At 55.5% G+C, this 19,559-nt stretch overlaps 1 protein-coding gene across 1 annotated transcript in view; it reads left to right on the forward strand.

Moving 5' to 3' along the window:
- The window catches only part of GRM7 (glutamate metabotropic receptor 7), a gene marked incomplete at its 3' end in the record, with an annotated part of 165,023 nt that overhangs the window by 140,813 nt on the left and 4,651 nt on the right, over positions 1–19,559 (forward strand). The window contains exon 9 of the mRNA XM_084214301.1: positions 17,167–17,413. Coding sequence (XP_084070427.1) covers positions 17,167–17,413 — 247 coding nt within the window. The remainder of the gene's footprint in view (positions 1–17,166; positions 17,414–19,559) is intronic.

The following is a 19,559-nucleotide window of genomic DNA, read 5'->3' on the forward strand; positions in this document are numbered from 1 at the left end:
GGTTCAGGAGTTGGCACTGGGGTCTGGGGAGGGTTCTGGAGCTGGCACTGGAGCTGGACGTGCCAGGGATGGCTGGGGAAGGAGCCTCTGCTCCTCACAGGGTGTCCTGAAAAGATGAAGACATTTGGGAATAAAAAGGTGAGCCAGAGTGCTGGGTTCCCTGCAGGGCTCTCTGGGGAGGGATTCCTGCCTCTGCAGGGTCCTGGCAGGGCATTCCCCCCAGCACTGCCCGGGCTCAGCGGGGCCACTGAGGATGCAGGTCGGTGTCTGTGTGCAGGCAGGGCAGGCAGGGCAGTCACACCTGCACACTCAGAGTGAAGTCAGGGCTGATTGCAGTAATTAGATGCTCCTCAGAAGACCATAAATTAACGGTGATTATGATTCTTGGAAGAACAGAAGCAGAAGGTGCAGGTATCGTGGCTCTGCTTTATCACATTTGCTGCATTGTAATGCTCCTTTAATGTTAATATGTGCTTTTGTAGTAAAACCTAATTGCAAACACTGAGCAGGAGGAGCCCAAGGCCACAATCGTGTTCCACATAATTACCTGGCAGGGGGGGCTCCCCCAGCCAGCAGTGCCACCAGCAGAGCAGGTGGAGCAGGCACAGAGCTCTGCAGGGAGGGCAGAGCTGGCAGGGCATGGACCCCAGCCCATGGGTGAAATGTTTGGGTTTGGGAGAGCTCTCTGTGCCAGGGGAGAGCAGAGCTGGCAGGGCATGGACCCCAGCCCATGGGTGAAATGTTTGGGGTTTGGAGAGCTCTGTGTGCCAGGGAGGGCAGAGCTGGCAGGGGATGAACCCCAGCCCACAGGTGAAATGTTTGGGTTTTGGAGAGCTCTCTGTGCCAGGGGGATCAGGACCACGCTGGGTTTGCTGCTGTCTCACGGGGGACACAGGCTCAGTTAAGCAGAAGTGACTTCATCCCTGTCCCCAGGGGCTGCTGTGTCACCAGGGACCCTTTGAAGCCTCTGAGTGGCTGCTTTGATGTCTGATGTTGGCACTGAGGGATCTCTTTGCTGTGATAATTCCAGCCTTTTCCATTCCCAGCTGTGCTGAGGAGACAGAAAAGAGAAATTATTTGGAAGATGGGAACATAAATGGAAGCCAGAAAGGAGAGGGCATCGCAGAGGTGGAAATCAGAGAATATCCTGAGCTGGAAGGGACCCACAGGGATCCCCCAGCCCAGCCCCTGGCCCTGCACACACCCAAATCCCTCCCTGGCACCCCCGGCACTCCTGGAGCTCTGGGGCTGTGCCCATTCCTGGTTAGCCTGGGCACTGCCAGCACCCTCTGGGGATGAGCCTTTCCCAAAATCCAGCCTGAGCCTCCCTCCATGGCCCTGGGGCAGCCCTGGCAGCTGGGCCCAGCTCCTCCCCAGCTGCTCTGTCCCCTTGTGCCCGTTCAGCAGCAGCCCCAGGCCTGGCAGGCTCTGTGTGACTGCAGCAGCAGCTCTGGGGACACTGGGGAGCTTTTCCACTGTGGGCCTGGCTGTGGCACAGCTGCCCCTGCCCTCTGCACACCCTTCCTGTCACAAGAGGAGAAGTGGGCAGGGAAGGTCTCTTTTCCCCTGGAATTTCTGGTGCATGCTTAACTGCCTCTGGCTAAAAAGCAACACAATTTTTAAAGGAAAAAACCTGTAGGTGTTTAATGCATAGTGTTGACACGTACTTTTTTTGTTCCTCTTTTTGTTTTTTTTTGGAAAATGTAGCATTGCCAGGAGGGTTTTGCATCTGAAAAGCCAGCCCTGCACGGCCCTGGCAGCCCTATCACCAGTTCTTATCTGCAGCACCAGCTGACAGCCCCTCACCGGGAAATAATTGCGGCTCCTGGAGTCCGGGCAGTAATTACTGTGTTGATGAAACTTTGCTCTGTGCCTGCCTTGTGCTGTCCCTGGGTGTCAAACCCACTGGGCTGACAGCACCATTTCCCCTGCACAGCCCGTGCCACGCTGCAGGCAGGGCTGGGGGTTTCCACTTTCTGAATTGCTGGGGGAAAAGCTCAGCCTTGCAAAGCCCTGGCTCGGGACTAAGGCTGAGCAGTGCTGGGCCCGGGGCAGCCACCCACGGGAGCTGTGGCTGTGGGGTTATAGAGCAGGAAGGAATCAGTCACAAAATGAGGGGCTGCAGGCAGGGGAGGGTCAGTTTGTGACCCTGGATTTCCCCAGGCATGGTGAGCCCACCCGGGGGTGTCAGAGCCAGGGGGAGTGGGGCACCCCAGGAGGTGATGTGCAGGTGAACGTGGTGCTGCTGCCGGGCTCCTGCTGGGCTTTGGGGATCCCAGGGGGGACTCTGTGATTTTAATGAGTATTTTGCACGTCCTGTGGATGCAGGGGTTAAGGTAAGTGTACCACAAAGATGAGGGAGTTCCCCAGAGGGACTGACCCATCCCTGCAGCCCTGACCCTCTTCCAGCTGCACGTTTGAGGAGAGCCCCATTTCAGGGGGTGCTGTGGGTCACTCCCTGTGCCAGTCCCTGCAGGATTGTCCCCTGTAGGCTCAGCCAGGGGACAGGGGGCTCTGCTGGGGCCGGGGAATGGAGCTCAGGGCGAGTTCTGCTGCAGAAAGCCCCGGCTCCCTTTGCTGCTGCCTTGTTTGGAGTGAGTTCATCACCCTGCAGAGCATCCCAGAGCCCACAGAGCCAGCCCAGCCCGGATCTGAGAGAGCAGAGCTCAGGCAGGCTGTGCCCGTGTTGTACAAACACAATCTGGTGTTTGGAGGCAGGAATAATGGCTGCTGATTCTGAGCTCATCAGCAACAAAGCCTGGAGGGCCCCTTCAGTACAGTGGCAGTTATGCAGATGGGTCTCAATTTCCTTGCTGAAGGTGGATGCTGGAGTCAGGCTTTGCTCTCATCGGGGCTTTCAGCAGCAAGAATTGGTCCTTGAGCACCTCTGGCACTCCCTGTGAGGGGGTGATGAGAGCAAAGGGCCCCAGATGGAGCAGCCCCTGCAGAAGGAGCATCCTTCGTGGCTGGAGGGGAGGTTTTCTTCTGTTTGTTTCAGAATAAACAGGAACCAAATGAAGGAGCAAGGGAAACTGCCAGGGGAGGAGCAGGAAGGGCCAGGGGAAGTCTTGCTCGTGGGATGGGTGTCACAGAGAGTGAGTGACTTCCCAGGGGCACTGCCAGGGCACCCTCCTGCCCCAAACCACTGTGGGTGAAGAGAGCATTCAGCCTTGGAGTCAGCCATCCATGGAATGGTTTGGGTTGGAAGGGATCCTAAATCCCCCCCAGTGCCAGCCCTGCCATGGCAGGGACACCTCCCACTGTCCCAGGTGCTCCAGCCCCAGTGTCCAGCCTGGCCCTGGGCACTGCCAGGCTTCCCACCCTGCCAGGAAGAATTCCTTCCTGGTATCTAATCTAAACCTACCCTCTTTCAGCCTTTCCCTCCAAAATGAGTAAAAACCCCCGAGCTGCAGGCGCTGGGAAGGGAATCTCCTCTCCACACAGCAGGGCCTCTGAGGATCCTGGAGAGCTGCTCTGACACCACCATCAGCTCCTCTGAGCACAGCAGAGCTGGACACAGCTGGCTTGGCAGGGGAGAACAGAGCTGCCCTGCAGGGACCATCTCCAGCCCAGCAAGGCCAGTCCAGTCCAGTGCAGAGCAGAAGGTAGGAGGATTCTCTGGGTGTAAGAGATGGATGCAAAAATATCGACTGGCAGGATTTATTTGTTGTTCGAAGTGGCTTAAGCAGGCATGTAATAATAATAAAAACAGAAACCATCATGCTCAGTCATAGAAATTGCCTCATGTTTTGTCTTTGAGGCAGAAGGTTAAAGAGAAACAACAGTGAATTTTTGTAGACTAAAGCAAAAAATGTGCGTCCCAACCCTACCATGTCCGAAGTGATTTGGGGCGTGTTTGTATTTCTGCAATAACAGCTTTTCTTGCACTGTTAATTGCTCATTAAACACCATCCATTCAGTCTTTAACTGCCTCTGCCACAGCAGGAAAAGCTGAGGCTTGGCCCTGCCCAGGCCCCGAGTCTCATGGTTTCACCAGTAAAAAATAATGTGCGTGGTGTAAATTGAATAACTGGAGTGTTCACAAGCTCCACGCTGGCCTTACCTCTAGAGACACTTATTTAAGAGAGGGAGTAGGAGGACAAAACAAGCGAGGAACAATATGCTCTCATCTTCCTCTTGTTCCTCTGATTTACATCTCCAGCATCAGAGCCGCCTGTAATGTTTAATGGAGATAATTAAATATCATTTGGAGACAAGATAGCTCTTTTTAGTGGTGGAGCAGATCCTGCTGAACCTCGGAGCTGGCAGCAGTAATTCAGCAGGGAGCTGGGGGGGAGAGGCACGGGAAGCTCAGCAGACTCCTAGGTGGCAGGAAGGAAAAGCAATGGAAATCAATTCCCTTAGCCAAGGTGCTTAAACGTGATTAGAGCTGGAGAAAGTCTTGTGAAAACCGGTATTAGGGAGTAGTTAAGATTTATTCTGGTGCCTTAATTGGAGGACCAAGGAAGTCAAGTGATTTGATTCTCCAGAACTTGAGAATCAATGTTGTTTTAGCGGGTTTTATTGACTGGAAGATGAACTCTGATAACGACTGGAGATAAGGAAGGGAGGTCAGGCCTGCAGATGTCCCCGGTGGTGCGGAAGGGACCGAGCCCCGCCTGGGCTGGATCTGATCAGAGTGAGCCAGCCTTTCCTGGGGCCCAGCCCAGCCCGGCCTGGCCGTCTGCCCAGTGGGGTCTGGGGCTCCCCAAAACAGCGGGGACTGGTCCCAAAATCCCATTGACCAAATCAGGTCCCTGCAAAGCAGCTTGGCCCAGCCCAGCTTGGTGCTGTCTGTCCCAGCTCAGAGCAGAGCCCAGCTCGGTGCTGTCTGTCCCTCCCGGCCCGGTGCTGTCTGTCCCAGCTCCATGCTGTCTGTCCCGGCTCGGTGCTGTCTGTCCCAGCCCGGTGCTGTCTGTCCCAGCCTGGTGCTGTCTGTCCCAGCCTGGTGCTGTCTGTCCCAGCTCGGTGCTGTCTGTCCCGGCTCGGTGCTGTCTGTCCCAGCCTGGTGCTGTCTGTCCCAGCCTGGTGCTGTCTGTCCAGCCCGGTGCTGTCTGTCCCAGCTCCATGCTGTCTGTCCCAGCCTGGTGCTGTCTGTCCCAGCCCGGTGCTGTCTGTCCCAGCTCCATGCTGTCTGTCCAGCTCGGTGCTGTCTGTCCCAGCCCGGTGCTGTCTGTCCCAGCCCGGTGCTGTCTGTCCCGGCTCGGTGCTGTCTGTCCCAGCCCGGTGCTCTCTGTCCCAGCCCGGTGCTGTCTGTCCCGGCTCGGTGCTGTCTGTCCCGGCTCGGTGCTGTCTGTCCAGCTCAGTGCTGTCTGTCCCAGCCCGGTGCTGTCTGTCCCAGCTCGGTGCTGTCTGCCCGACTCGGTGCTGTCTGTCCCAGCCCGGTGCTGTCTGTCCCAGCCCGGTGCTGTCTGTCCTGGCTCGGTGCTGTCTGTCCAGCCCGGTGCTGTCTGTCCAGCTCGGTGCTGTCTGTCCTGGCTCAGCCTGGAGCAGAGCCCAGCTCAGTGCTGTCTGTCCCGGCTCGGTGCTGTCTGTCCCAGCTCAGTGCTGTCTGTCCCAGCTCGGTGCTGTCTGCCCGGCTCGGTGCTGTCTGTCCCAGCTCGGTGCTGTCTGTCCCAGCTCGGTGCTGTCTGTCCCAGCGCTGGCAGCAGGTGCCGTTTGTCCCCAGTCCCTTTTGTGTTCCCAGGCTCTGGAGGCTCCGTCCCGTCCCGCAGGGATCGGGGATGAGGGGCTGCAGCCGTGCCGAGCAGGAGGGCACCAAACGGCTCCGGGGAGCTTTCACAGCGCTCAAGGCAGGCACCAGGCTCTGCTTTTTATCCTCTTCAAGCTCATTAATCAGCTCCAGACTCACGTTCGTGTCTGCGGCTCCTTAGCGCCTGTCAGGCCAGGGGTGAGTTAAACGTGTGAGCTGATCTGGGTGTAAAACTCGGGTTTTTCTCCCCAGATTGCTCAGTCTGAGCACCCCAAACGCTCGGAACGCCTCGCAGTGCATTGCGGTGGTGTCCGCGGGGTCTGACTGACTGAGTGTGGGAGGGAATTTCGGAGTTGACTCGGAGCTGGGGCTGAGCAGTGGCAGCTGCCGTGGGATGGTGCAGGACGGGATCACCTCTCAGGTTCGGGTGCTGCAGGAAATTGTCACCGCAGCGGCCGATCTGAGCTGCAGATCTGCTTTATTCCTGCAATAAAAAGGCAGCGTTAGATAATGAAGAGAGAAGCGCTTCCCTGGTGCTCTGGGCTGGCCTTGATGCGCGCGGGTGCCTCCCAAAGATACGGGGGATCGGGGAACGGCTGGAATTTGGCAGCTCCTGAAACGATAGACTTTTTGTAATTAAATCTCATTTAAATGAGCACCTAAATGATCTTGTATTTGGTGGGATTACCCATTCCCAGTTTAGCGTGACAATAACCGCCCATCTGCGTGGCACAGCCCGAGGGTTGCGCACAGCCGGGGAAGGAGTGATGATGCGCCGGGCAGTTGCCATGGCAACGCCGTTCTAATTGTGACACATCGGTAGCAACGAGAATTGGCTGGCTCCAGTCACCGAGTTAATTAAATGCGAACTGGCACCGCTCTGAAGGAATGCTGCGGAGGAGGAACGCCGGAGATCATCCCGGGCCCTGCCCCGCTCCGGGGCTCTCCTGCCCGGGGCTCTCCGCTGGGATGAGCCGTGAGGAGGGACCGGGGGAGCCCCCTCGGGCCGGGCAAGGCTGGGGAGAGGAGCTGGCGGTGGCACAGAGCCTCCAGAAGGGCGTTCTCACCGAGGGAGATGCTGCTGGTTGCTGGCACCGCTTCAGGGGCAGCTTTGGGGTTCTTGGTCCTTGCAGGAGTATCTGAGCAGCCCTGCGTGGGTCCAGCCCATGTGGGGCTGGAGCTGCTGCCCACAGGCCGTGTCTGACCATCTTTTTTTATTGTTTAGACGTTTAAATTGCTATTCTTTGATACAAGGAATCATTTTCCTTGTGCCAGGGTTTAAACTCCCCACGATGGCTGGTCAGGAGCAAAGGCTTTGCTGCCTTACCCAGGAATCTTCCATTCTTTCAGCAGCCCCACCACACTCCCTGCTCACTTGCACCTTTCAGAAAATGAAGTCATTTCATAGAATGGTTTGGGTTGAGAGGAACCCCAAATCCCCCCCAGTGCCACCCCTGCCATGGCAGGGACACCTCCCACTGTCCCAGGTGCTCCAGCCCCAGTGTCCAGCCTGGCCTTGGGCACTGCCAGGGATTCAGGGGCAGCCCCAGCTGCTCCGGGCCTGCTAATAAATAAATGAAGGAATGAATTAGGAGAATAAATGAATTGCTGACTGCTCTGGGTACTTGACTGCAGCCTTGGTGTCCCAGCACATTCCACAGTCCATACCCAGTGCTGTGGGGCCTGAGGACATGTCCAGCCATAACCAGATTTTTTCTAAATAGCCAAAGCAATTTGTAAATGCTCTGGTTTAACTAATAATTACATTAGCATTTCAAAAGTCACTGAAAAAGCGGCTTGCTTCACATATGTATATTTGTCATGTTCTTTACTGCCAGTGCTCTGCTCCAAGGTCTTTAAAGAGAAGCAATAAGTGTGGGATTATCCTTTCCCTCTCCCCCTCCTGCACTGGCACTGCCTTGCACTCCACATTCCCCTGAAGGTCTCCAAGCAGAATTAGATCTGGCTTTGTGTGTGAATCTGTGGAGCAGATTCCCAGTGTGGCCTGGGTCAGACCTCGCTGACCCTGAAGGACTGCAGCTGGCTTTGGGGTTTGTGGCCCTGGGGAGCCGAGGAGAGCACGGTCAGTGCTGGGCAGGGCAGGGGCCACGGGCACCTCTGGGCACTGGCTGGGCAGGGAGTGCTTTGTGGGGCTGCACACTGGCTGGGCTGGGGTGTACTGGGAGCACTGGGCTGCCCCGGTGTAAAGGGTTTCATTTTGGATGGGGGAAGGTTTGGGCTGAGGTTTTGTGAGCCTGGTGTGAAGGTCATGGAGGATGTTCAGTTGCTGAAGCAAGTGGAGGCAAAGGGAATTTATGAGCTGGAGTGTCTCAGCAAAAGAGCAGTTTGATCTCAGGGAAAGCCTTCCAAGTGGGCCAGACTGGCTGGATATAAATCAAGCATTCATATGGCTGGGTCAGGGCAGGCAGAATTGGAGTGGAAGGACAGAAAAAAGGTGTTGAAGCTTGCTCTGTAAGATGAGCCTCCTGGGGATCTCTGCTCCCGTTAGGGCATGGCCTGGGCTGCAATAGCTGGGTGTTCACTGGCAGGACTGCACTGGAGGCTCAGCAGAGCCTGGGTGGGATGGGCACTCCTTCCAGCCCAGCCAGGGCAGGAGGAGCCCCGTGCTGGGGCTGCCTTGCCCTGCTGGCCTGGGGCAGCCCCTCCTGTGAGCCTGCCTCCAGGCTTGACTTGCTCCTTTGGCTTTGGTTTCTCAGTATCAGCTTACTGTGTGTGACTGGGGGACTCTTAACAGTGCTTGCTTTATTTATTCTGCGCTATGGATTTAATTTTGCAAGGCCTGAACACCTGAAGTGAGAGGGCTGCTTGCTGTCCTGATGTGTGGCTGTGTGATTTACTGGGCAGTGGAACAGAACTGCAACCCCCAGGCTGGTTACAGAGCCCGAGTGGGGAGGGAGCACCAGGGCATCTGTGCCTCTCCTCTCCAGGCTGTGAATGATGCTGGCAGTGTGCTTCAGTGCTGGCAAGGCAGGGCTGCACTCAGAGTTCCCATTGCCATGGCAACCTGGGCACATCCAGGAGCTGCTCCAGGAGCTGCTCTGGCTGAGCCTGGCCTGGCCCTGAGCCCCCTGTGCCTCCCCCAGCCCCGATCCCCCTGCCCACAGCCCTGCACGGGGCTGCAGGAGCTCCTGCTGCTGGCTGCCATCCTGCTGCTCCTCACAGGAGGAGTCCCTGAGCCCCAGATGCTTCCTGCCCTGCCTTCCTCCTGCAGCTTCCTGCAGCTTCCTCAGGGCTCCGTGCAGAGGGAGGCAGAGCAAGGTCTGATCCCTGCTGTGCATCCCTGGGGCTTGCAGGGGCTGTGCATCTATCCCTGGGGCTTGCAGGGGCTGTGCATCCATCCCTGCAGCTCCCAGGGGCTGTGCATCCATCTCTGCAGCTCCCAGGGGCTGTGCATCCATCCCTGCAGCTCCCAGGGGCTGTGCATCCCTGCTCTGCATCCCTGGGGCTTGCAGCTCTGAGTTTGGAACACCAGAGTCAGCTCCTCCCGCTGTGCCCTGCCCCTGCCATGGGAAGCCGTTCCCCCTCTCCTGGCACACGTTCTTCCCCAGACTTTGGGGTTCTTTACTCCGGGGGAAGGCACCTCCATCCAGTGTGGGGAGACACAGGAACATAAAAGTTGCTGCAGGTTTTCCAGGGAAACCCAAACATCCCTCCAGGGTCTCCTGTCCTGAGCAGTAAATGCCAGCACCTCCTCTGCTCTGATGGAGCCTTCCTGGAGGAACATTGAATTCCTTAACCTGCTGGTCAGAGATGTTTACCTGAGCACATGATCAGCATGAAGTTCAGCATCTAAAGGTGGGGTTTTTTTAAAAAATACCTTTCAATTCTTTGGGATTTTCTGACTATCTCTTAGCTCCATGTATCCTGGGTGACTGCAGAGGGAAATTCCAGAGCCCTGGCTGGTTTCTCAGCGTGCAGATTCTTCAGAACTGATTTATTACACAGGACCATTTCTGAAGGCCATCCCATTTTGAGCTGCCCATTTCCTTGCCCGTGTGTTTACTCACACACACATTAACTTGCACCCTGTTTGTCTCTCTATGATCAATACCTTCCACTGAGATTCCTTGTGCTCATTCCTCCATCTCAGGTAAATGGAGTTGTCTTAAAATAATTTGATCTGAGTTTATTTTCTGTTCTGGAATGCTTTAATAATTTAAGAAAAGCTGGGAGAGAGCTTTTCCTGGAGTTCACTGTGCAGCTGTTTGGCCAGGCAGGAGCGTGTGTGTGTGTGTGTGTGTGGGGAGCTGCCTGTGCTGTGTCCCTAAAGGCAATATTTGATCCTGGGGTGTTCCTGGGCAGCTCAGGGCCCAGCCAGGGCTCCCTGCTGTGCTGCATGGCCGAGGTCAATCCCATGGAACACTCCAGGCCCTTCCACAGCTCCTCTGCAGCTGGGCACGGGCGTTTGGCGTTGGCAGAGGGTGGTGACTGCAGGGCTGGGAGAAACCTGGGCTGGTGGGGACATCGTGTGTCCCTGGGGACATCGTGTGCCTCTGGGGACATTGTGTGTCCCTGGGGACATTGTGTGTCCTTGGGGACATTGTGTGCCTTTTGGGGACATTGTGTGTCCCTGGGGACATTGTGTGCCTCTTGGGGACATTGTGTGCCTTTTGGGGACATCGTGTGTCCCTGGGGACATTGTGTGTTCTTGGGGACATTGTGTGCAGTGCCCACCACCCTGCAGAGGCACAGCCCTGGGGTCTCACATGATTTTCCTCAAAATCTTGAGCTGAGGGTTGCAGGGTTGGTTTTTTCTCCTTTTACATTGAATTATTCAATAGCTGAAGTGAGTAAAATTAAAGATTTCTAGACTGGTGACGTTTGGAATGTAAGAAGGATAGCAAAATCTGTTTCATTTGAACTCTAATCTCTGGTCATGTATAAAATGAATAAAATGCAATAAGTGTGGAGAAATATGATTTACAACAGCAGCCAGAGCCTGGCTCTGAATACCCGAAAATGCCAAGATTGTGTGTCAGTCAATTTAGCAGTGCAGTGGCGAGGGGAGCAATGAAATGAAGGCTTGCTCTTTTTTCCTTTCCTTTTTTTTTTTTTTTTTGTTTTGTTTTTTTGGGTTTTGTTTTTTAGAAGAAGTGACAGATGAAGAATTATTTCTAGCTCAAAAAAGCCAAGTGCTCAGCCCGTGAGAGAGGGAAAAGCCATTATTGTAATAATAGAAGTGGAGGATGTACATTACTCCTGCTGCACTTTGTGTTTGTCTCCTTTGGTGATGTGTAACTTATTTTAGAGCTATGATCACAAACAGGAATGCCAAGCAAGAGATGTTAGACAGTTCTGAGGATTGATAATGGGATTTCTGGAGCTCTTCCCTCTGGCTGTGCCTGAAACCCAGCCAAGCCCTGACTGGAATCTCTGGGTGACCCAGCAGGGGTGGGAGGTGTCAGGGCACACCTGCACGGGGAGCAGCCCGTGGCTGGGTCCTTCATCCACTGCAAACTGTCCTGTGGACATGTGGGCAGCAGGGAAGGAGCAGCAGGAGAGGGGCCTGCAGCTGTGGCTGTCCCTCTGCTGTCACCAGCCAGGCCAGGGATCACAGCCTGTCCCATCCCATCCCATCCCATCCCATCCCATCCCATCCCATCCCATCCCATCCCATCCCATCCCATCCCATCCCATCCCATCCCGTCCTGTCCCATCCCATCCCATCCCATCCCATCCCATCCCATCCCATCCCATCCCATCCATCCATCCATCCCTTCCCATCCCTTCCCATCCCATCCCATCCCATCCCATCCCATCCCATCCCATCCCATCCCATTATCCCATCCCATCCCATCCCATCCCATCCCATCCATCCCATCCCATCCCATCCCATCCCATCCCATCCCATCCCATCCCGTCCTGTCCCATCCCATCCCATCCCATCCCATCCCATCCCATCCCATCCCATCCCATCCATCCATCCATCCCTTCCCATCCCATCCCATCCCATCCCATCCCATCCCATCCCATCCCATCCCATCCATCCATCCCATCCCATCCCATCCCATCCCATCCCATCCCATCCATCCCATCCCATCCCATCCCATCCCATCCCATCCCATCCCATCCCATCCCATCCCATCCCATCCCATCCCATCCCATCCCATCCCATCCCATCCATCCCATCCCATCCCATCCCCTCCCATCCCATTATCCCACCCCATTATCCCATTATCCCACTATCCCACCCCTCAGTGGGCACAGGACCCCCACCCAGCAGGGCCAGCAGGGCACAGGGCAGCAGCAGCAGGAGGGACCCAGGGGCAGCAGAACCTCCCCTGCCCAGGCTGGGGTGCACAGAGCTCACTGCCAGCCCCCCTGGCCTTGCAGGGCCACTTCTCCTGCACATCCCTGACTCTCCTGGGCCAGGGCTGGGAAGCACCAGCTCCAAACCCCTTCAGTCCCTGCTGGCAGCAAGCCAAGGCAGCATTTCTGCAGCACTGGAGGGATCTGCTCAGTACTGTGTCACTTGTGGGGCTGCCTCTGATGCTGCTTCAGCTCTCTCTCAGCCATCAGATGCTGCTTGAAAGCAGCACTTGCTTTTTTCCATTGCTGCTCTGTCCAATTATCTGGCTAATTTAATTTCCTTCCAGATAAGCTGTTAGAGTTTCTCTCGCAGGCTGGAGGGACAAAATTCCTCCTCTCTGCATCTGCATCAGCACCCTCAGAGCAATTCAGCATTTGCTATTTTGAATTGTCACACAAGTTATGGATATAACCCATAAACGTTTATTTTTGGTGCATGCAAATTTCTTGCATAAGGAGATTCCTAATATAAGGGAACAAGCTGTATAAAATATTTAGCTGGAATAACTGAGATATTTCAAATACAGACATTCTCTTCAGCTCTCCTCCACACGTTTGCTGTGAACCACAAGCTGGCCCACTCGCTGTGCTGGGTGCTCTGGGGACGTGGTGGCTCTGACAAGGTGACATCAGGAGCAGCAGTTCCAGCGTGCAGGCACTGGGAATTGGGAATTTGTCCTTTCAGTCCTGCTCACTCTGTGCTGGCTGCCTCTGTGAGGGGCCCTGCAGGGGAGCCTCTCTGGGAATGTCAGTGTGTTTTCCTGTGGATGGCTGAGCCTCCTGCTGCCAGGAACGTGCTGGGACAGGATCCCCTGCATCCCTGCATCCCTGCACCCCTGCACCCCTGCATCCCTGCATCCCTGCGTCCCTGCATCCCTGCATCCCTGCTGTGGGGGCTGCCACAGGGGCTGGGACACACTCTGCCCTCAGAGGCTGGACTTTTGGGGGCTTCTGTTGGAGGAATTCTCATTTTGTTGGCATAAATTGTTATTGGGAATTAGGAATTGTTCCCTGGCAGGGTGGGCAGCCCTGGCACAGGCGCCCAGAGCTGCCCTGGATCCCTGGCAGTGCCCAAGGCCAGGCTGGACACTGGGGCTGGAGCAGCCTGGGGCAGTGGGAGGTGTCCCTGCCATGGCAGGGGTGGCACTGGGTGGGATTTGGGGTCTTTATTCACACAGCCAGTTCTTTATTCATATAGCTCATTTTTACAGGAAATACCAGAAGGCACCATGTTAAACCTAATTGGTTATCAATACACTGAAACTCAGCTTGTGGGTCACTAAATGCCTCTGTTGGTCAGTAAATGCCTTTGTGCCTGCCCACCAAATCCTTCTATTCTTGGACAGGTTACATATTGTGTTCACTGATAGCCATGGGACAGATTTCTTGTTTTTTACAAGTGCAAGTGGTTCTCTTACAGGAGGGTCTGTGCTGCTAGCTGCTTTCACTCTGATCTGTGCTGCTAGCTGCTTTCACTCTGGTTTGTGCTGCTAGCTGTTTTCACTCTGACTGCTGGCTTGGCTAGAGCAGCAGGGCCCACACCACATTTTATAATGTCTCTACCTGTGTGCCCCAGGTGCTGGCATGGGCAGGTGGGTTTGGGGTTCCCAGGGAGGGCACAGAGGGATTTGGGGTTCCCAGGGAGGGCACAGAGCTGCTGCAGGAGGGGCAGTGCCCTCTCCCACCCTGGCACACCCAAATCTCCCAGGGCACGTTTGCATTCGGGTCCCTTCACCTCCCAGGGTTTTGCAAACACGCGGCGCGGGGGAAGCTAATTTTAATTTTTATTAAAAAGTGTTTCTCATTCTTATATTTGCACAACATAATGTAGAGAATGAGATAGAATCTTCAGATGACCTGGAAAAGCCTTCTGGGAGATTTATAAACCGTCTACTTCATCTGTAAGAGCATTTGTTTTAATTCCCATATAAAAGTGAGATAAATTGGCTTGTAATAGCACGAGTCCAAAAATATCTCAAGTTACCACTTTATTTCCATATTGCAACATAACACAATTCAGTGCATAATTAGAAAGCTGAATTAGGGAAGAGGAGCAGTTGCTCCTGATTAGACTGAAGGCAAAGCTTTAGCCTGCAAAAGGGGTTTCTGACTCCTAAAGGGACTTTTCAAAGCTCTGCAGCTTTCAGCTAAGTTGTTCTAGAAACTGGAAGTTCAGTTCTTCTGGGCCAGCAGCTGGAAATCTCTCCTGGGTTGGCAAAGACAGAGGCCTGATCCTGCAGTGCTTTGCTTCCCAGAGAAATCACAGTTCATGCAAAATTAGCCATTGATGTATTTTGTTCTGTAAAAATTGCCCGTTATTAGATGTGTGTATTCCAGACCAGTCCAATTTTCTCTCGAGGTTTTGAAGGCAATTTTTGTGATTTGCATGAATAAAGCAAGAATCTGGAAAACATAAAAATCTAAAATTCAAATGGAAATCACTTATGTAAAAGCAGTGATAAAATCGAGGTGCTTTTGCATGTGAATGATGTCCTCGGGGTTGGGTTTTCTCCAGTGCCTGCTTCAAAGTCGCTGCATTTGCAATGCAGTGTGTGAAGTTAGGATTTGTCAAAAGTCAGAGTCTACTGGAGAGAGAAGGAGATTTGGGTGAGGTGACCCTTCAGAAGGGTTTGTCCTTCTGGCAGAACTGTGCCTTCAAACCCTGCAGGGGAGTGGTTCTGGGAGACCAACTCCAGATTGGTTTTACAAAGCCTGGACTTCCTCTGGCAACCCTTCCAGTCATGGGATGGGACCCTAAATCCCCCCCAGTGCCACCCTGCCATGGCAGGGACCCTCCCACTGTCCCAGGTGCTCCCAGCCCCAGTGTCCAGCCTGGCCTGGGGCACTGCCAGGGATCCAGGGGCAGCCCCAGCTGCTCTGGGCACCTGTGCCAGGGCTGCCCACCCTGCCAGGGAACAATTCCTAATCCCAATATCCCACCCAGCCCTGCCCTCTGGCAGGAGGAGCCATTCCCTGTGTCCTGTCCCTGCCCACCCTGCCAGGGAACAATTCCTAATCCCAATATCCCATCCATCCGTGCCCTCTGGCAGGGGGTCATTCCCTGTGCTGTCCCTCCATCCCAGGTAAATGCTCTCTCTCCAGTTTCTTCTTCTTTTTCTCCTTCAGGCCCTGCAAGGCCACACTTGTGTCTCCCCAGCCTTCTCCCCTCCAGGCTGGATGAGCTCCGTCCCAGTTCTCATTCATGTCAAGTTCCAGCATCTCTCACTAAATCTGCATCTTAATTTCTTAATTTAATCTCAGGTTTGGGAGCTGCCAGGTTCAGCAGGCAGCTGTAAAAGGCACGCATGAGTTATTAGAGTCCCATTGTCAGTTAAATCTGATCCTTTGTACTTTAAGTCACCCATTTGCATTCATCTAAAATGCTTCCCGAGAATTTATCAGAAGAAGTGAAATAAGAAATGAAATAGTTTCACGTAAACTGCATTTTTATGTCTGACTGGTAAAACCACAAAGCAGAGATAAAACACATAAAACTGAGGCTCTGCATAATAAGCATATCTATTAGTTTCCCTTATCTTTAGGCTGCTCCCATTTGTCATGAGAAGCTTTGTGTGTCACTCATCCCTCCTTGTTCTACAAACGCTCTTTTCTGCCTCCCTTTTATCTCCCATCAGCGTTTGCAAGGTGGGAGCTCTGGAGGTGCTGCCAGAGACCCCTTTGATTAAATAATCATCTCACCTTCAACCCCTTCCCAGCAGGAGAAATCAAACCCAGCTCCTGAGCCACTGCTGGCCTGTGGGCTCAGGATGGAGGGGAAGGGTTGGCTCCAAGGCTGGGGCAGCTCCAGGCAGAGCATCTCCCCCCTGGGGCACAGCAGCTGCTGCCTGTGCTGGGCCCTGCTGCAGGGTGCCCCTAGTTACAGATATCACAATTAAACTTGCTGTGGGAGCTGTGTTAAGGCCCCTGAAAGGCTCAGGCACTGAGGTTGTTGGTGGTCAGGCAGGGCATTGTGTGGGACATCGCGGTGGCCGCAGGGCAAAGGTCTCAGCTCGCTCAGCTGCACTGCAAACTGGTTAAAAATCGGTGTAAAATGGGGGTGGGTGTGTGAACAGGCCAGGCCTGTGGTGTGTAAGGTGCAAACTGGTTAAAAATGACTTTATGGTGGGTGTTTGTGTGTGAGGGGCTGCAGACTGGCCAGGTCCAATGTGTAATGTGTGCAAATTGGTTAAAAATGACTTTACAGTGGGAATTTATGTGTGAAGTGCTGCAGCCCCCACCCATGGTGTGTAACTCATGCAGACTGGTTAAAATCCCCTTCCAGCAGGTACTTATTTGTGTGTGAAGTGCTGCAGCCCTGCCCTGGTGTGTAACACATGGAAACTGGTTAAACCCCCTTTCCAGCAGGTATTTATCTGTGTGTGAGCAGCTGCAGCCCTGCCCTGGTGTGTAACACACCCAGACAGGTTAAACCCCCTCTCCAGCAGGTATTTCTGTGTGTGTGAAGTGCTGCAGCCCTGCCCTGGTGTGTAACACACCCAGACAGGTTAAACCCCCTTTCCAGCAGGTATTTCTGTGTGTGTGAAGTGCTGCAGCCCTGCCCTGGTGTGTAACACACCCAGATAGGTTAAACCCCCTTTCCAGCAGGTATTTCTGTGTGTGTGAGCAGCTGCAGCCCCACCCTGGTGTGTAACACACCCAGACAGGTTAAACCCCCTCTCCAGCAGGTATTTCTGTGTGTGAGCAGCTGCAGCCCTGCCCTGGTGTGTAACACACCCAGACAGGTTAAACCCCCTCTCCAGCAGGTATTTCTGTGTGTGAAGTGCTGCAGCCCTGCCCTGGTGTGTAACACACCCAGACAGGTTAAGCCCCCTCTCCAGCAGGTATTTCTGTGTGTGTGAGGAGCTGCAGCCCTGCCCTGGTGTGTAACACACCCAGACAGGTTAAACCCCCTCTCCAGCAGGTATTTATCTGTGTGTGAGGAGCTGCAGCCCTGCCCTGGTGTGTAACACACCCAGACAGGTTAAACCCCCTCTCCAGCAGGTATTTCTGTGTGTGAGGAGCTGCAGCCCCGCCCTGGTGTGTAACACACCCAGACAGGTTAAACCCCCTCTCCAGCAGGTATTTCTGTGTGTGAGCAGCCCCAGCCCCGTGACCTGCACGTAACCCCTGTCTGTTGTCCGCAGCTCTACATCCAAACCACCACGCTCACCATCTCCATGAACCTGAGCGCGTCGGTGGCGCTGGGGATGCTCTACATGCCCAAGGTTTACATCATCATCTTCCACCCCGAGCTGAACGTGCAGAAGCGCAAGCGCAGCTTCAAGGCGGTGGTGACGGCGGCCACCATGTCCTCGCGCCTGTCGCACAAGCCCAGCGACCGCCCCAACGGCGAGGCCAAGACGGAGCTCTGCGAGAACGTGGACCCCAACAGTGAGTACGGGGCTCTGCGGCCCCCCGGCTCTTCCTGCTTTGCTCCATCGCGGCCTGGCAGCTCTGCGGTGCTTTGGGAACTTCTGCTCTTGGCTCTGAGTGTCGGGCGGTGCCGTTCAGCAGCAGCGCGGCAGGAGGGGTTGGGAGCTGTCAGGGACTTGTGGGGCCCATGCTTGCCCTCTGAGGGGGTGGGAGCAGCACATTCCATTGCACAGAACCCTGCACATCCCCAGGCACAGAACCCTGCACATCCCATTGCACAGAACCCTGCACACCCCTGGGCACAGAACCCTGCACATCCCCATGCACAGAACCCTGCACACCCCTGGGCACAGAACCCTGCACATCCCCATGCACAGAACCCTGCACACCCCCGGGCACAGAACCCTGCACATCCCTGGGCACAGAACCCTGCACAGCCCTGGGCACAGAACCCTGCACATCCCCATGCACAGAACCCTGCACATCCCCATGCACAGAACCCTGCACACCCCTGGGCACAGAACCCTGCACACCCCTGGGCACAGAACCCTGCACATCCCATTGCACAGAACCCTGCACACCCCTGGGCACAGAACCCTGCACATCCCCATGCACAGAACCCTGCACATCCCTGGGCACAGAACCCTGCACATCCCCATGCACAGAACCCTGCACACCCCTGGGCACAGAACCCTGCACATCCCCATGCACAGAACCCTGCACACCCCCGGGCACAGAACCCTGCACACCCCTGGGCACAGAACCCTGCACATCCCTGGGCACAGAACCCTGCACAGCCCTGGGCACAGAACCCTGCACATCCCCATGCACAGAACCCTGCACATCCCCATGCACAGAACCCTGCACACCCCTGGGCACAGAACCCTGCACACCCCTGGGCACAGAACCCTGCACATCCCTGGGCACAGAACCCTGCACATCCCCATGCACTGAACCCTGCACACCCCTGGGCACAGAACCCTGCACATCCCTGGGCAAAGAACCCTGCACATCCCCAGGCACAGAACCCTGCACACCCCTGGGCACAGAACCCTGCACATCCCCATGCACTGAACCCTGCACACCCCTGGGCACAGAACCCTGCACACCCCTGGGCACAGAACCCTGCACATCCCTGGGCACAGAACCCTGCACATCCCCATGCACAGAACCCTGCACACCCCTGGGCACAGAACCCTGCACATCCCTGGGCACAGAACCCTGCACACCCCTGGGCACAGAACCCTGCACATCCCTGGGCACAGAACCCTGCACACCCCTGGGCACAGAACCCTGCACATCCCCATGCACAGAACCCTGCACACCCCTGGGCACAGAACCCTGCACATCCCCATGCACAGAACCCTGCACACCCCTGGGCACAGAACCCTGCACACCCCTGGGCACAGAACCCTGCACATCCCTGGGCACAGAACCCTGCACATCCCCATGCACAGAACCCTGCACACCCCTGGGCACAGAACCCTGCACATCCCCATGCACAGAACCCTGCACACCCCTGGGCACAGAACCCTGCACACCCCTGGGCACAGAACCCTGCACATCCCCATGCACAGAACCCTGCACATCCCTGGGCACAGAACCCTGCACATCCCCATGCACAGAACTCTGCACATCCCCATGCACAGAACCCTGCACATCCCATTGCACAGAACCCTGCACATCCCCGGGCACAGAACCCTGCACATCCCCATGCACAGAACCCTGCACATCCCATTGCACAGAACCCTGCACATCCCATTGCACAGAACCCTGCACATCCCTGGGCACAGAACCCTGCACATCCCTGGGCTCAGAACCCTGCACACCCCTGGGCACAGAACCCTGCACATCCCATTGCACAGAACCCTGCACACCCCTGGGCACAGAACCCTGCACATCCCTGGGCTCAGAACCCTGCACACCCCTGGGCACAGAACCCTGCACATCCCATTGCACAGAACCCTGCACACCCCCGGGCACAGAACCCTGCACACCCCTGGGCACAGAACCCTGCACACCCCTGGGCACAGAACCCTGCACATCCCATTGCACAGAACCCTGCACACCCCTGGGCACAGAACCCTGCACATCCCCATGCACAGAACCCTGCACATCCCCATGCACAGAACCCTGCACACCCCTGGGCACAGAACCCTGCACA

The sequence above is a fragment of the Fringilla coelebs genome (genome assembly GCF_963513975.1).
Source record: "Fringilla coelebs genome assembly, chromosome: 13".
NCBI lineage: Eukaryota > Metazoa > Chordata > Aves > Passeriformes > Fringillidae > Fringilla > Fringilla coelebs.